Genomic DNA, 18783 nt, shown 5'->3' on the forward strand with positions numbered 1-18783 from the left:
ATTATTTGTTACAATGGACAACTGGGTTTCTAAGAACATGTACCCACAACGCTAAATTTAAAAAAAGTAATAGTGTGGTGGGGTTTGTTCCTGAGCGGGAATCAAGTCACAGTGTGGTTTGTTTCTCGTCGGTCCGTTCTGCGGTTGCGCTCCACAGCGAACCAGAGTGCAGAGCGCTTGCCTCAAACGAGCAAAAAAATCATTGTTTTATTCAAGGTAAGTTACTCTGAAGAATTCCTTTATCTGTTAGTGCATACATGTTATTCTGGTGATTCGCGTTTCCAGAATCTAAACAGGCGCCTTCAAAGAATAATTCCCTTTCCGGATGTTGATTCCGTGAGGAAAACTTGTAGCTTTTCTAGCAACGCAGCCAATCTGAGTGTCAGTAATAATAATAAGTCTGGACCCTTCTTTTTTGATAGTTTACAAAAACCCAATCGCTGGAGGTAATTAAAACCAAGCAAATGTTTGTATAGCCGCATTCTATTCATTGAAACCAATTCTCCTCTTTTATTCTCGCTCACACTTGCAGATTTATACATTTAATGATGAGAATGCATCTTTCCACAGGCATTACTTTTATTTCCAATTGAAACCAACAAGTAAATAGGCATACTGCTCAAATGAATTTCCCCTCATCCCCCAATCCAAATTCTTTTCTCACGTGGAACACAAAAGGGTTTTTTAAAGTGGCGTTCAGACCGAATGCGTTCTTGCACTAAAAAGCTAGACGCAGCGCAACGATTAGAACAGAACGCAGGTGTCTAGAGGATGGAGCTATAAAATACCTGGTGAAAGAGCTATCCGTTAGCATCCCCATTAATCTCTATGACTGTGCTCAGCTAGCGCAGGGTTCCCAGAAAGCTAGCGAAATGGAGGCTGCCATCTTTGCTCATGGGCGCTCAGCTCCGTTATCGGGTGTCACGTGACTGATAACTAGTCAATGGGAATAGATAGGAAAAAATATAAACAAATTTCACGCCTTTAAGAGCCCTTCAAAAACAATCCGTCGCCAGATGACGATGTGCTATAATGTAATGAAATAATTGAAATTGAAATGGTTCTTGGATTTAAAAAAAAAAAAAATGTTTTATATCGTCATAAAACACGGCTACTTTTGAATGGCTGTCTATGGAGGAATATGCTTTTTGCCATCGGGCGGTGTAGTTCCAGTATCTACCAGCAGGTGCTAACAGGGACCTGCTGCTAACCAGCCAATTCCTGACCCCCTGGTCTAGAGACGCATTTAAAAAGAAAACTTTTTTAACCTGACACGACGTCTAAAAACGCATCGCGGTGCTCTTTTGCGAGAGTCGGCGAAGGTATCCAGAAGATAAACAACGGAAAAACAGTGCAGACGGACGCAGGAACGAGTTCGTGTGAACTGCCCCTTAGGAAAAATATTTCCCTCAGCTCTTTTCCATACAACGAAAGCATACACTGAACAAGGACTGTCAAACTCCAAAAAGAATAAAAAGCACAAAAAAGGAGTCCATATAACTGGAGCATTCTGAAGCACTCAGTAATAAATAAAGTTTAACTCTTTAAAAAAAAAAGTTTAACATTACATGAATTGCAATTTTGCAATATGTGTAGGAAATCATGGCCACTCACATTAAAATGAAGACTCCAGTTAGATCAGTAACCTTATAAAAGCTGTTTTATTCTACATGGAGTGGGTCCGCACATGGGGGCTGCCATGTTAGATGTCACATGACCAGCCGAATACTGCCATCAATGGCTGACTGTGAATCCTACATTTCTTCTATGGCATCTATAACTAAAAACGTTTGATTTTAAATGATGCTGCATCCAAGCTTCTAGGTGTCAGTGTAAGTCCAAGATGACACAAAGACGAAAGTTACTGAGTGCACCTTTAAAAGCTGGGCAGAACGAAATGTTTCCAGTGAATTGTGATTTAAAGTAATTAGATTCACTATGGGTTTAAAGGAGAAGTTCACTCAAGAATTAAAATTCTGTCAAGAATTAAAATTTACTCACCCTCATATCGTTCAAAGCCGTATTCTGTTTTTGCCCCCCTATGGAAAGTGCTGGGTAGTGGCGCATTACATGTAATCTGGATTATGTAATCAGACTACAAGAACAAGTACGTGTAATTGGATTAAAATACATTTTAAAATGCTCATAATCAGATTTAGGGCTGGGCGATAGGACGATGCTATTGGATATCGACGATATCTTACAAAGTTCCCGATGCCGATTGCGACTCTCAATTGACAGACGATGATCGACAATATCAGGAAATGGTAAAAACATGGATCTGGGAATTCATCAAATATATTAAACAGTAGCCCAGGGTGTGAAACTAGCACCCGCCACCCGCCAAATGCAACGATGCTGAGTCCAGTTCACGAGCTCCTCGTCCAAATGCTGGGATTTCATGCATGGGTAATTTTGCTCATCTAGTCGCAACAGACGGGCGACATGTAAGAATCTTCGGGGTAACACATGACAAGAAATGCTGTTAGTCACAAAGACACGCACATGAAGAAACACATAAAAGATAAAAGAAAAGCAATCAGTGCTTGTGACTGATTCGCTGTTTGTTCAGAGACGTGCAGCACGAGCCTGTCTTGTGGAACAAGCGAATGTAAAGAGTTTTCACTCATTCAACAGAAAATTGTTTGCAAGAATAATGTTGTCTATGAGAATGCTGCAAATTATCTCCAAACATCTCAGGAGGTGCTGTGAGTTTAGTTAGCTTTATTCCACGGACCAGTTCGCAGTTAACATGCATTGTGAACGCAACTCTGCCGGTTCAGTTATATTATAGGCCTTTATCTTTCTATTAAAGAAACAATGACGAAAGTGATTAAATCATAAAATAGTAAAAGACATGTTCACCTTGAACCTAAAATCGAGTTCTATTTTCTTTTCTTTAGGCAGCATGAACTGTAATACCAAAATGCAATACAAACACAAATTCGATATGAACACATATTTGGCAGCATTATTTTGGGAACACAAGGGAATTTATAAGGCTTTTTATAATGATTATTATTATCTTTACATTTATGATTGTCTTTAGTTCTTAATCTGTAGGCTATTAGTAATTTTCCACCTGTTCTCATTGATGGATGCTGCGTGATGGCAAATGGAGCCGTTGGAGACATAAAAATAAATTTTGATCACTTCGTTATTTTATTGCTTTTTCCATTTAGTTTAAAGTGCAATTTGAATTTAGAAATGTCTTTTTATGTTTTTCGTATTTCAATAAATTAATTAAATTTTAAAGCAAAATCACTAAAATAACCGACCCTCACCGACCCTCGGCAGGGGGTTGACGATATAATTGTATATCGCAATATATTTTAAGGTGATTGTAACTAAAAAAAAATCTACATATTGCCCAGCCCTAATCAGATTACAGTTATTTTTTATAGATTACATATTAATCAGGCAATGGCAATAAATTGTTCTTAAATTATTTATCCCCCTAATTCTTTTAAAAACTTTATTTATTTTATTCCAAATCTGCCTACATATTCTGTACGTTAGACCGTGCCTTCTCATGACAAAAAATTATGCAAGTTACTAAACACTGTTGATGTACTGTATAGCTGCCTGTGAAATAATACATCATGTCTACATATCTGGTGACCTTCACTAATTATTGATTCTGGAAGCCTGGACCAAAAAAAAAAAAAAAAAATAATAAAACCTGGAAGACAAAAGTTTAAAAATCCTCCTCTAAACAAGAATAATTCACACCATTTTTTTTCTGCCCTCTTGGCCAAAAATAGCAAGTAAAACAAAATCTTATTTCTCACAGTTCTCATATTTTGATTAAGTTTTCTTAAAGGAATATTCCGGGTTCAATACAAGTTAAGCTCAATTGACAACATATGTGGCATAATGTTGATTAGCACAAACACTTATTTTGAATCATCCCTCCTTTTCTTTAAAAAAAGCAAAAATCAATTTCACAGTAAGGCCATTTGGGGGCCAATTATTTGGAGGGTTTAAAGGCAGAAGTGTGAAACTTATAATTTTATAAAAGCACTTAAATTAATTCTGTTAAAACTTGTGGATTTTTTGAGCAGTAAATAGTTGTTTTTACAGTCGTTTTAGGTTTTATGTCATTACGTTGTCATGGCAATGAAGTTGTAAAATTGGATATAACTTTAAAGGTTAGGAAGTGATTTTATCACACTCAAATCATGCTTACACACACATTGAGTATTTTAACGATTACAAATTGGCCCCCATTTACTTCCATTGTGAGCGTCTCACTGGAAGAGTTTTGCTTTTTTTTTTTTTTTTTAAAGAAGGGACAAGTCAAAATTTATATTTATGGTAATCAACATTATGCCACAAATGCTGTCGATTAAGCTTAAAGGGATAGTTCACCCAAAAACGAAAATTCTCTCATTATTTACTCACCCTTGTGATATCCCAGGTGTGTGTGACTTCCTTCACCAGAACACATTTGAAGAAAATAAGAAAAATATCTTAGCTCAGTAGGTCCTTAAAATGCAAGTGAATGGCGATTTCTCTTTTGAAGCTCCAAAAATCACAGACAGTCAGCATAAACGACATCGATACGATTCCAGCGGTTAAATTAATGTCTTCTAAAGCGACACGATCACTTTTGGAAAAAAGATCAATATTTAAGTACTTTTTAATTATAATACAACACTTCATGAGAGGGTGGAGTCCAAGCAGTCTCTTGTGTGACGTATTCACGTTGCCATGGAAACAGATGTAATCTCACGTTCTCCACTTGTTTGAGAAATCCAGGATGAGCACACAAACGCACCATTTTGAGTAATGGAACAGATAAATAGAGATCTAAACCAAAACCAATCAAGCTACTGACAGCGTTCCTCCTCACTTGTAAACAGCACTGCACTTGCGTCAGTTCTCGCATGTTTCAAATACAAATGCGATTGTCACACGCACGTATCGCTGCTCACCGGAAGCATGATTTAGAGTTTAAAAAAGTACTTAAATATGTATCTTTTTTGCACCAAAAGCAGTCGTGTCACTTTAGAAGACATTAATTTAACAGCTGGAGTCATATGGATGAAGTTTATGCTGACTGTCTGTGATTTTTGGAGCTTCAAATGAGAAATCTCCATCCACATGCATTTTAAGGACCTACTGAGCTAATATATTTTTCTAGTTTTCTTCAAATGTGTTCTGGTGAAGAAAGAAAGTCATACACACCTGGGATATCATGAGGATGAGTAAATAATGAGAGAATTTTCATTTATGGGTGAACTACCCCTTTCACTTGTGTTGAACACGGAATATTCCTTTAAAAGCATTTAGGTTACATTGTCAAAATGGTATATATTTTCCTACTCAAATGCATGTGACATCAAATAAACAAGAGTTGGGTCAGAGGTAATGCAAAAGTAATCCAAAAATAATCAGATTAGATTAACTAATAATATAATCCAAGAGATTACGTTACTGACTGCAATTTTGGTCATATAATTTGTAATCGGTAACGGATTGCAATTCTGAAGTAATCAACTCAACACTAGGAAAACAAAACGAGACGTTTTGTAGAATCTTTATGCAGCTCTTTTCATATTGACCACAGAAATGTATTTATTTGCGATGTCTTATTTGCCATTTCCCATGGTAACCAAGCTCCAAAAACACCTTAAAACAGCCATTAACAATTGTCTCGATAATAATGTATTTGCTCTAAAAATAGCTCAATAGTTATTTTTTTTTATATCTAAGGCACCATCATTTAGTCCAAACAGTCACTGTAGCCAAGTAGATTTATTATTTTAAAGGCATTAAATAAAAATCTATAAAAAAATAATGACTGCCTTTTGCAGTTTAATAATCTCATATGACCATGATATTATTTTGATTAACTGTGCAGCCTTAAAAGATTGTGAAATCAGTCCACTGATGCGCTCTTTTTGAAATTTTATGGCCAGCTAAAAAACACATTTAAATATTGCGATATTCACGATATTGCTTGATTTTACATCGTAAGCAAAATCATCATGATTATGTAATAAATATTTGATATTTCGCCCAGCCCTAGTCGTAATTGAACACAACGTGCCAGTTTAAATATGCGGGATGGAAAATTTGATTTTAGAGCTGCAGCAGAGGGTAAAAGTTTTTGTAAATAGCAATGTAAATTTCAGGCTGTTCCTCACACAACAGTATCAAATGGCTTCACAAGACTCAGAATATAACCAATGAACCGCATGGATGGCTTTTATGGTATTTAAATGCCGTTTTTTTTTTTTATAGAGCTTGACATCTGTAGTCACTATGAATAGTCCTTGTGTGGAAATAAGCAGCATGAATATTCTTCAAGAATTCTGCTTTTGTGTTCCATCGAAATATATTATATAAACTCAGCAAAAAAAGAAACGTCCTCTCACTTTCAGCTGCTTTTATTTTCAGCAAACTTAACATGTGTAAATATTTGTATGAACATAAAAAGATTCAACAACTAAGACATAAACTCAGGTTTCACAGACATGTGACTAACAGAAATGGAATAATGTGTCTCTGAACAAAGGGGGGCCAAAATAATTAAAAGTAACAGTCTGTATCTGGTGTGGCCACCAGCTGCATTAAGTACTGCAGTGCATCTCCTCCTCATGGACTGCACCAGATTTGCCGGTTCTTGCTGTGAGATGTTACCCCACTCTTCCACCAAGGCACTTGCAAGTTCCCGGACATTTCTGTGGGGAATGGCCCTAGCCCTCACCCTCCGATCCAACAGGTCCCAGACATGCTCAATGGGATTGAGATCAGGGCTCTTCGCTGGTCATGGAAGACCACTGACATTCCTGTCTTGCAGGAAATCACGCACAGAACGAGCAGTATGGCTGGTGGCATTGTCATGCTGGAGGGTCATGTCAGGATGAGCCTGCAGGAACATGAGGGAGGAAGATATCTTCCCTGTAACGCACAGCGTTGAGATTGCCTGCAATGACGACAAGCTCAGTCCAATGATGCTGTGACACACCGCCCCAGACCATGACGGACCCTCCTCCTCCAAATCGATCCCGCTCCAGAGTACAGGCCTCGGTGTAACGCTCATTCTTTCGACAATAAACGTGAGTCCGACCATCACCCCTAGTGAGACAAAACCATGACTCGTCAGTGAAGAGCACTTTTTGCCAATCCTGTCTGGTCCAGCAAAAGTGGGTTTGTGTCCATAGGCGACGTTGTTGCCAGTGATGTCTGTTAAGGACCTGCCTTACAACAGGCCTACAAGCCCTCAGTCCACCCTCTCTCAGCCTATTTCGGACAGTCTGAGCACTGATGGAGGGATTGAGCGTTCCTGGTGTAACTCGGGCAGTTGTTGTTGCATTAGCTTGCTGTCCCGCTGGTGTGATATTCAAATGTACCGATCCTGTGCAGGTGTTGTTACACGTGGTCTGCCACTGCGAGGACGATCAGCTGTCCTTCCTGTCTCCCTGTAGTGCTGTCTTAGGCGTCTCACAGTACGGACATTGCAATTTATTGCCCTGGCCACATCTGCAGTCCTCATGCCTCCATGCAGGATGCTTAAGGCACGTTCACGCAGATAAGCAGGGACCCTGGGCATCTTTCTTTTTGTGTTTTCCAGAGTCAGTAGAAAGGTCTCTTTAGTGTCCTAAGTTTTTATAACTGTGACCTTAATTGCCTACCATCTGTAAGCTGTTAGTGTCTTAACGACTGTTCCACAGGGGCATGTTCATTAATTGTTTATGGTTCATTGAACAAGCATGGAAAATAATGTTTAAACCCTTTACAATAAAGATCTGTAAAGTTATTTGGATTTTTACAAAATTATCTTTAAAATACAGTGTCCTGAAAAAGGGACGTTTCTTTTTTTGCTGAGTTTATATATATATATATATATATATAGTAAATAATGACTTCTTTTTTTTTTTTTTTTCATTTTCGGGTGAACTATATATTTAAACCCATTGTGAATTGTAGCCAATTCACGTGGCAACACGTTGATCAGGACCCATTAATGTGATAAGTCTTAATATCTACATCTTGATATATCTTCTCTATTTACAGGCACCTTGAAACAGCATGCCTGCATAATAGGAAGGTTGTGGGACACTGGCAGAAAGTCTGCCTTTTCACATCTGTGTAAGGAACCCAACACCAACCAAACACAATGGAAGTGGAGGATGCATTTGCGGCCAAGTTCAAGACTCTAGTTGAAGGACTCATGATGACGACAACCTCAGAGATAGTCAAAATTTTCAGCAAAGTGCTGCTGGACACCAGAGTGGAGATCACCCGGAGCTGGAAGGAAATCGACTCGCTCAAGCAGCAGTTGAAGCAGTGTGAGCAGCAGAAGGCAGAGGCCATCTTCAGGACCCAGAGGTTGTCTGAATTAAAAGAAGAAGATGTTGAGGTAGAAGTATCAAGTATAGTTTCTCAGCTTGACACTTCCAGCACGAACACTGTAAGGCCAGGGGCTGAGGTGAGTGTGCATGTGTATTGTTGATTCTGTGGTGTCATTCTTGTTTCCACTTTTCATGTTTCTGTTGCAGGGCTCAGGTTATATCAACACTATTTTAATTAATAGTTTTTTTTGTCTGTGTATGCTGCTCTGTTTGATTAAAACAGTAGTTTACAAAAAAATACAGAGTTACTAGCTAATATTTTTTGAGCTTCTGCAGCTTTGTTTAAATAATTGAAGCATAACAGCAAAGTTAAGAGTTGGTCACCTCATTTAAAATGGAAGTCTAAGAAATGTCAAGATTCTGTAGAATGCGATTTTTGATCTTTGTTAATGATAATCAGCATTTATTGTGTGTTTACAGGGGTCTGTAGAAGGAGCTGAGAATGCCACTGTGGGGAACAGAGGTGTCAGTCAGGGGAATGCTAAAGCCAGTGGGCCAGAGATGACTACATCCAGTCAAACAGGTAATCTACATTTTTAAGACAAGATAAGAGAGAAACTTGTTGGTCTTTTGGGAGAAAAAGACCAGATTTGTATTTGTATTTTTAATTTTTTTAGATTTTTTTAATGATGCAATATCTTTGGTACTTATGTTCTAACAGAAAATGAGTCTGTAAGATGATGCATGCGGTGTCCGAAAGCGTAGGCAGCTGCCCTGATTTCACAGGCAGCGATTTTGCATATTAAGGCACCTCGTAAGGACGTTGGTTTCCGACAGCCTTCAAAGGCGCCATAACGTCACATCTAATGATCTAAAACTATTTTAAGTGAGCTTTAGACATAATCAAGCAAATATCTAGAAACTACACAGCTTGTTTCTTGCTAGAAATTGAGTCATGAGTTGAAAAAAATTAAAAACATGATATTTATAAACGAATTATTGCTTTCACCAGCTCCATTAGACACCATGTTTATTCTTTCAACCAGCAAATCACACATGCAGGATTTTAGGGTATCAAAGGCAGAAAAGGTTGGATATTTGCTGCCTTTAAAAACTGACCAGATGAAGCTATCTTAGTAGACTGTATGTGGGGCTGAAATCAGATGTGTCATAATGCCTACCTACCTCCATTTAAGCCTCCGAAAGCTGCAATTCTCAGCTTTCAGGCACAGCCACAGAATTACAATTACAATCATGACACATGCTGCATTTTTATAAAGATGTGCATGTGCACTATTGAACTTTTTTTAATAGGATTTTTAAAAGTATAGTGCAATGAAGTTCTCACATTAAAATATAATATTAGCTTAATAATATTATAATATTATCTTTTTTTAAAGGAATTTATCACCCAAAAATGAAAATTCTGTCATCATTTACTCACCCTCATGCCATCCCATATGTGTATGACTTTCTTTTTTTCTAAAGAACTAAAATGAAAAGTTTTAGAAGAATATCTCAGCTCTCCAAGTCCTTACAATGCAAGTGAATGGGGGCCAAAACTTTGAAGGTCCAAAAAGCACATAAAGGCAGCATAAAAGTAATCCATAAGACTACAGTGGTTTTATCCATTTCCTTTGAAGCGATCCAATCAGTTTTGGGTAAGAACAGACCGATATGTAACTCCTTTTTATTACTATAAGTCTTGACATGAGTCGTTTCATTGGGGAGCATGATTTCAAGCTCGAGTACATTTCCTAGTGCCATCTAGTGCTCTGTGCATGCATCAAGCACCAGTAAATGTAATCAGGCTTGAAATCATGATCATGCTTAGAGACTTCAATAGTATGATGTACAGTGAGAAAGGAGTTACCTTTTTGTCTGTTCTCACCCAAAATCAATTAGATTGCTTAAGAAGACATGGATTAAACCACTGGAGTCTTATGGATTACTTTCATGTTGCCTGTATGTGCTTTTTGGAGCTTTAAAGTTTTGGTCACCATTCACTTGCATTGTGTGGACATACAGAGCTGAGATATTCTTCTAAAAATCTTTGTGTCCTGCAGTAGAAAGAAAAGTTATACACATCTAGGATGGCATGAGGGTGAGTAAATAATGAGATAATTTTCATTTTTGGGTGAACTAACCTTTAAATTAATCTGCATTTTTAGCAGCTTTTTGCCATCACTGTTAATGTGAAATCAATTACTGAAATAATTGCTATAAATAGTTTATTGGGCTTATTTTGGTTTGTTATTGAGAACATTAATTGCTAATTATTACTTGCACAAGGTACTGCACAGTACCTTATTTGGCCAGAACTTAAATGTCTAACTGAAGTTTCTTATTTTCTTGTCCCTATGAAATTATACATTTATATGCTGTCACTAAACTTAAGCAATAATGATTTTTTCATTTTTGTGTAGATGCATCATGCCGTGAGACCCAGAAAGGCTCTGCAACTAGTTCTGCTCTTAAAAAAAGACCAAATCAGGTGTTATCAATGAAAGGGAGAAAAGCATCAAAGTTTCGGTCTCCTTCACAGCCCATGTCTAAAAGCACAGCCAATGGACCATCTACAAGTATAGGCACATTAACAAATAACCCCAAGTCAGTGGGGATGAAAACTGTGAAAAAAAGAAAATATATCAAAAAGAAGCATGTTAATGATATCAGTGCTGCTCACGCACTTCGAGACAGACAGCGCCTCAGCATGCAGAGACGTTGCCTGTGTTGTTCATCGAACGAGTGCTACTTTCTGCCAAGCCCCTCCAGAGCCCATCACCCTAGTGTGTATATCTGTCGTAAATGTGAGAAAAGGTTTAAAACGCACCTTCTGTTCAAAACGCACAAGTGCTCAATGCCTCAAAGTTGTAACAGTTGTGGACAGATGTTCACTACTGTGCAGGGTCTGGCCGCACACAATCGGGAAGTCAACCCTTCGAGCAGACCTCTGTACAGTTGCAATCAGTGCGAGCAAACATTTGCCACTCAGTGTGCTTGGAGCTTGCACAAAAGGATCCACACCAATGGCACACCTGCACAGTATGTTCATTCCCAAACCTTTTGTGTGCCCAAGTTAGAGGTTCGTCTTGAGAGAATTTCTGACTCTCAGCTCAAAGCTGCCTTATCCACAAAAATATATTCCTGGATAGAAAACCCAACCAGTCATACATCTTCAAAACACAACAGTGAGGAATCCACATCGGTGAACATACTTGAGACCAACAAGACACAAGTATCACCCCCCAGTGTGACCCAAACCTTATCAGGAACCTTATCAGATTCCAGTATCGAACAGTCAAATGTCAGGAAAGTATATGCAGTAATGGCTACTTCATCTTGCCAAATTCAAATGAATAAAGATGCAAGTGGCTTAACGTCACCAAACGAACATGAATCTGACAAAGTAACAGATGACAGAAAACATTCCTGTGGAAGTGATGAGTCAGGGCTCTGTTCTCCTTCAAGAAAGCATAAAATGGCTGGTAAGATTATAAAAACTGAAAATGTTGAGTGGACATAATAAATTAGAGGACTGGATTCAGTATGCATCATTATTTTAGTCTGATTCTTCTCACTCTGATTCTTAGATTGTTCTCATGATGCATACAATGGTGTATTTCCTGTTGAAAAAATTCTGAGGTGGAGAAACAATAAGGTAGGACAAAATGAGAAGTACATTTTATGCATCATCCCAGCCTTAACTGATATATTGATTGATTAATGGAAACTGTCATCATGCTTTTCCTGACATGTATTTCATTTCAAAAGGGAAGAAATGAAGTTCGAGTCAAGTGGATGCCATGCTCATTGTGGTAAGTTTTGGTCATCTTTTTTGTGCCAAAAAAACAAATGTTAACCCCCTCTTCTGAAGTTTTCATTCTGAGAAAATGTCACAAGGATTACTAGTGGGCTTCGAATTTGCTTTTGGATCCAATAGAGATCTGCACAGGCATTAAAGGAATAATATAGATAATTATCTCTTCATTTACTCACTTTTATTCAATCTCATACTTGTATGACTTTCTCCTGAACACAAACCAAGATATTTTGATTGAGAATTAAATATATGGTGTTGTCCATGCAATGCAAGTCAATGGATTCTAACACTTTCAAGCTCCAAAAAGGACATAAAAGCAGCATAAAGTTAATCTATTTAATTTGAGTTGTTTAATCCATGTGTTCTGAAGCATGGACACACATGTACAGTGCTCTGGCATGCGTCAAGTGCAAGGAAGCTTAAAATCATGATTGCGCCAATTAGAATGCAGATGGCAAGATGTCCAGTGAAAAAAAGTTATAATTTGGTCTGTTTTCACCCAAAACTAACCATATCGCTTCGGAAGACATGGATTAAATCAGGTTGGGTAGCAGACCTCTACAGATAGTTGGCACTGCCCAATCCTTCAATAACAGCCTATGTGCAAAGCCTGTATTACATTATGACAGGTTCACAGAACAGTCTGTGCTGAAATGTGCCACATAAGCTGTTAAAGTCAGACCAAAATGATCAGAGATCTTGTTAATAATAAACTTTCGTCACTTTTCTAATGTTGGGATCCTTCAGAAGGATATACAGAGTGTCAGGTGCTGCACATAGCCGGGAAAGGCTCAACAACCCCTGGATGGAACAAGTTTCTGAACTCTGAATAGGTTCTGTTGAAGTGTACATTTGTTAGCCGTGTCATGGGTTAATTGAGCTGCCCTCACACCCAAGTTTCAGTAGATCATTTTAGACTAGGGAGGATGTTTTGAGATCTGGAAATTACATTGTTTTCATAATACTTCGAACTCTTATTTGAAAAGATCAAGGAAAATTGGATTTTTAATGAAATGACCCTTTAAAGCAATAGTTCATCCAAAAATGAAAATTCTCATCATTTACTCACCCTCATGCCATCACAGATGTGTATGACTTTCTTTCTTATGCAGAACACAAACGAAGATTTTTAGAAGAATATTTCAGCTTTGTAGGTCCATACAATGCAAGTGAATGGTGGCCAGAATTTTGAAGGTCCAAAGAACATACAAAGGCACACAGAAGTAATCCATATGACTCCAGTGGTTGAATCCATATCTTCAGAAGCAATATTGTAGGTGTGGGTGAGAAAACAATATCAAGTTTAAGTCCTTTTTTACTATTAATCTCCACTTTCATTTCACATTTTTCTTCTGTTTTGGCGATTCACATTCTTTGTGCATATTGCTACCTACAGGGCAGGGAGTAGAATTTCTAGTAAAAAAGGACTTGTTTTCTGTTTCTCACCAACACCTATCATATTGCTTCAGAAGACTTCAGTTTTAAACCACTGGAGTTGTATGGTTTACTTTTATGTTGCCTTTCTGTGGTTTTTGGAGCCTCAAGTTCTGGTCACCATTTCCTCTCATTGTATGGACCTACAGTGCTGAGATATTATTCTAAAAATCTTCATTTGTTTTCTGCTTATATGGAGGGTGTTTAAAAGATGAGAGAATTTTCATTTTTGGGTGAACTATCCCTTTAACTTAAAGCTCCATAATTCCCTATTGAGGCCAATTTTATGCTACCACCAATGCAGTGTTAAAGGCTAAAGTATGCTTCTGTTTTCTGTGTGCCGCTATGTCTTGCATACAGTGCATGTAATGAAAATTTCATTGGTTCACACCATTTTTTTCTTGCCATGCACTGTGCGGCAAGTGCCCATCGTCTGTGCCCATTGTCTACGCATGCGCCTGAAGTGGACTGTACTAAAGAGTATCAACATGGAGTCGTAGGCCCCATTTACACCTGGTAGTAGCATGCATTTGGGTGTTCCGTTGATAAAAGGATGATGCTAAAGCAAAGTCATTTTCAAGGCAAGCCAGTCCACTCAGCCGTCATCTTGGGAACGCTTCTGGGCAGCTATTCTCTATGGATTCAAATGGCATAAAAACAACTATCTACTTAAATGGAGAAAGACGTGAATTTTCAAAATGGTTGGTCAAGATTACAAACAAAGAACATTTTTCAAATCAGCAGTAAAATCAGATCACACTGATCATGCTTAAAAACACTATTTTTCAGGCAGGTCCAGCTAATGCACACGCATATTCTCGAGTTGATTGACAGGCAATGTCTGTATCTAAAAGGTGATTGGCTGTTTTACCTGTAAGGCAGGACTTGATTTTCTACATCCGCTGTATTGGGTGTTCAAATTTTTCCCATGCATTTTAATACAAGTGCTCTGTCTTGGGCTAAATGGTCTCTGGCTAAAGGCAGGTGTAAACGAGGTCCAAAACCTTTTGAGATTTGTCCACTTCAAACACATTCGGAGGTGGTTGAAAATGCATGTAACCACATTGGACTGGTAGTGTAAAACGTTCAACTGTTGGAATGAGTTTGAACAGCAGCGAAGTGCCGCCTACTCACCTGTTAATCAACCACTGCACTAAAACAAGAGTTTTAAACATCAGTATGTCTGATATCAACATGCAGTGACACAGACGTGAGCACACAATATTCACACACAAGGAGCTCAGTTATTTTAACTTATAAATCAACAGAATTCTACTTTAAACAGCATGTTTGTGCTTACATTAATTGCACATACAATTGGGATATACAATGCACTGTTTTTTGACTGTACACAAGACGTAAGTTCATGTAGAAAAGCGAAGTGGAGCCTGGCCTTAAGATGTCAATACACCTCATAATGTTGTTTGAAAAAGAAAAATGCCTAAATATGCCTTTTGGACCGTCAAACAGCCAGCAGCCTGATGGCACCCATTTACTTGCATTGTACGGACAAACAGAGATGAAATGGGCTTATAACAATCTTTATTTTGGTTATGCTGTAGAAGGAAAGTCATACACATCTGGGATGGCTTAAAGGTACATAAATCATGAGAGGATTTTCATTTTTGGGTGAACTAATCCTTTAACTTCTTATTTCTGTCTTTTCTCAGTGGGGCAAAATTTCAGAACACATGGGAGCCAGCAGAGAGCTTTCCAGGTTATTTGGATGACAAGAATTAAGAGCCATAAACATAAGAAAACGATCAAAAATGATATATTATTAAGACCGTGTTTTATATGAATTCCTGTGATTACACTACAAGAATGTATGCTTTGCAATGCAGTTAATTTAATGAATGTTCTCTCTGAACAAAAGTAATTTCTGCCATAATATATTTTGTTATAACAGGTTCCATTGTTTTTACCATTCCTGGCCAATGATGGCTTTTTAGTTTAGTTAAATATGTGATGTTAAATTTAAAACATGATCTTGAGTGCCTGTGATTGGTTTATAGCTTGTCATGTTGTGGCTATCCAATAATTTAGTTCATGAATTTAAAAGTATTTGACTGTGTCCACTTAATATTTAACTCTCTGTAATCTTTGTAATTGTAGCAGTTGTAGCTTTCAAACAGCATTTTAGATGTTGCGCGGTGTTTTAGATGTTTGTGCTGAACCTTTTGTTCATGAATTTTTTAGTTCTACCCAGCAATATTATTTATGGGTTAATGCACTACACTACCAATCATAGTTTATTAGCACAACCCAGTTAATGAAGACTGCCTGCTCTCAACTTGTATGTTGTTCTGCTTACAGCTGGTATTAAGCATGATATTATTGCCTTTGCTGTAGGCTGGTAAAATAATAAAGCAGTACACACATTAAAATATCCACAAATCTGAATAAACAATTTTCAAACCTGCAAGTGGTTCGTGCTGCTTTAAATTTTTAAGCTTTGCCAACTTAAGAGGTAAACAGAACATAAAGTTGACTTAAATCAATTTAACTTGTTAAATGAGCTTAATTTTTTTAAAGTAAATTTCACTCTCTTAGTTCAATCAACTTCTTTCTAATTAAAAATCAGACAAAGAAAAGCAAAACATATATTCACAGAATTAATATTTAACCCCCACTATTACCCCTCCCAATCCCCAACCCCACCCTGACCCTCAACAAACATCCCTGTGGTCACATGAGTATACACAAAAAAATAAAATAAATAAATATATATATATATATATATATATATATATCACATTTAAAACTGTACTTCTCTTTCCACTGCCCCTCCCCGAGAGCCCTCCAAGGACACCAAATAGCTGCCCCAATTCCTATCAAATGAATCTAAGTTTCCCAGCTGCCTACATGACTTTTCCTCGAATGTCACCACCCTCCCCATCTCTGTGCACCACTCTTGAAATGAGGGCGCTCCAGCCGACATCCATCCCCTTAGAACAATCTGTCTGCCGATCATAACACTGGTTAGGACCCAATTTTTTATGTGTTTATCCCCTATATTGATGACCGCCCCATTGCCTAAAATACAGAGTCTGGGGCAAAATGAAATCTGAGTTCCCAATACGTCACACATAAAGCTCTGAACCTTCAACCAAAATTCTTGGATCTTAACACACCACCAAAAAACATGGGTTGTGTCTCCATCTTCTGATTGGCATCGCCAGCAGGTGGGTGTGTCTTTAAGACCAATCCTATAAATCAAATCACTTTATTGTCACTCAACCATATACAGTACACAAGTGCATCAGTGGGTGAAAGTCTTGTGTGCAGTTCCAAGCAACATAGCAGTCATGACAGTGATGAGACTTATACCAATTACAATAAACATCAGATTTACACAACACAATTTACATATCTGATATATACATAATTACACACAATACAATATACAAATAATAATATACAATATACCGTATACAATTCATACAATATAGAACACACATACACAATATAGAATACACATTGTACAATAAAAAATAGTATATATAAAATATACAGTAGGTTGTATTGTGCTGTATTGACATTCGGTTGATAGTCAGTTGTCAGTGTGTTGTTAATAGAGAATATAATTTATGACAGTCCAGTATGAGATTAATAAAGTGCAGTGCTGATGTATATTGATCGTGAGAGATCAAGAGTTCAAAAGTCTGATTGCTTGGGGGAAGAAGCTGTCATGGTGTCGTCTGGTGCAGGTCCTGAAGCTGCGATACCGCCTGCCTGATGGTAGCAGTGAGAGCAGCCCATGGCTCGGGTAACTGGAGTCTCTGACGATCCTCCAAGCTTTTTTCACACACCATCTGGTATAGATGTCCTGGAGCAAGGGAAGCTCACCTCCGATGATGTGTCTGGCAGTTCGCACCACACTTTGCAGGGCTTTGCGGTTGAGGGCGGTGCTGTTGCCGTACCAGGCAGTGATGCAGCTAGTCAGGATGCTCTCTGCAGTGCTGGTGTAGAACCGTGTGAGGATGTGGTGGTTCATTCCAAACTTCCTCAGCCGTTTCAGGAAGAAGAGGCGCTGGTGAGCCTTCTTCACAACGGTCTCAGTGTGGACGGACCATGTGAGTTCCTCAGTGATGTGGACAATGAGGAACTTGAAGCTGTGGACTCTCTCCACTGGTGCAGTCTTTTCTCCTGAAGTCCACCAGAAGCTCCTTGGTCTTACTGACATTGACCTTACTTACTGCCTATACAATCTAGAGGGGGTCCAATAGAATCAGTGTAAAATCTTGAATTGCATAAGGCACACCCTTGCATCTCTAGATGCAGACTTGTTGTTTTTTTAGAATCCTAGCTCACACTCCCTCCTCCAATACCAAGTTGAAATCTTTTTCCCATAATCTCTTGTTAGAAGTTAAAGCTCCGTCCCCCAGACTCTGAATTAGCAGGGAGTAATACACTGATGCTTCATGACCTTTTCCAAAAGCAGTAATCACCACTCCCAGAGTATCTGCCGCTTTAGGGGGGTGTATGCTACTCCCAAAAATATGACAGAGCAGGTTGCCCAGCTGTAAATATCTAAAGAACTGAGATCTGGGAATCCCAAAATGTTGAATCAAATTTTCAAAGGATCTCAATACTCCACTCTCATTTAGGTCACCAAGTGTATTAACCTCCCTCACATTCTACTCTGACCAGCAGAAAGGGGACTTATTAATACATAAATTTGGGTTCAGCCATATGCTCGAGGCAACATTTAAATAAATGTCCAAATGAAACACTCTGGACACTTTTGTCCATACTGAGTGCAAATGCGAGATAACGGGGTGTAACTTAACCTCTACGATTAGTTTGCAAAAGGCTTTGCAATGGCGAAATAGGGGCAAGAACCTCCTGTTCAATACAAAACTAGGGAGGGGCTCTCTCAGGTGGAAGCGACCAATGAGCCAAATGTCTGAGACTAAATGCATAATAATAAAACAAAATCTTGTGAAGGCCTAGCTCACCTTTGTCAATCGGCCTATGCAACTTACTGAAATGTAATCTGGGACGTTTATCATTCCAAATGAAGGACATCGCAATGCTATCAAATTGCTTGAAATAAGAGAGGGGGACATCTATAAGGAGAGACTGTAGCAGGTAGTTGAATTTTGGAAAACAATTCATTTTAATAACATTAACCTTCCCAATCATAGATAAATGCAATGAAGCCCACCTGCCCACATCACTCAAAAACCTTTTTATTAAAGGGTCAAAATGAACTCTAAC

At 38.2% G+C, this 18783-nt stretch overlaps 1 protein-coding gene across 1 annotated transcript; it reads left to right on the forward strand.

The window, feature by feature from the left end:
• The first annotated feature begins 137 nt into the window (after nt 1–137).
• LOC127444577 (zinc finger protein 184-like) lies at nt 138–15985 on the forward strand. The gene is made up of 7 exons (XM_051704029.1): nt 138–216; nt 8026–8440; nt 8784–8886; nt 10730–11791; nt 11897–11964; nt 12078–12121; nt 15231–15985. The coding sequence occupies exons 2-7, from the start codon at nt 8129–8131 to the stop codon at nt 15298–15300; spliced, it is 1659 nt and encodes a 552-aa protein (XP_051559989.1). The 5' UTR covers nt 138–216; nt 8026–8128; the 3' UTR covers nt 15301–15985.
• Nucleotides 15986–18783: the final 2798 nt, after the last annotated feature.

Source organism: Myxocyprinus asiaticus, chromosome 8, assembly GCF_019703515.2.
Source record: "Myxocyprinus asiaticus isolate MX2 ecotype Aquarium Trade chromosome 8, UBuf_Myxa_2, whole genome shotgun sequence".
NCBI classification, from domain to species: domain Eukaryota; kingdom Metazoa; phylum Chordata; class Actinopteri; order Cypriniformes; family Catostomidae; genus Myxocyprinus; species Myxocyprinus asiaticus.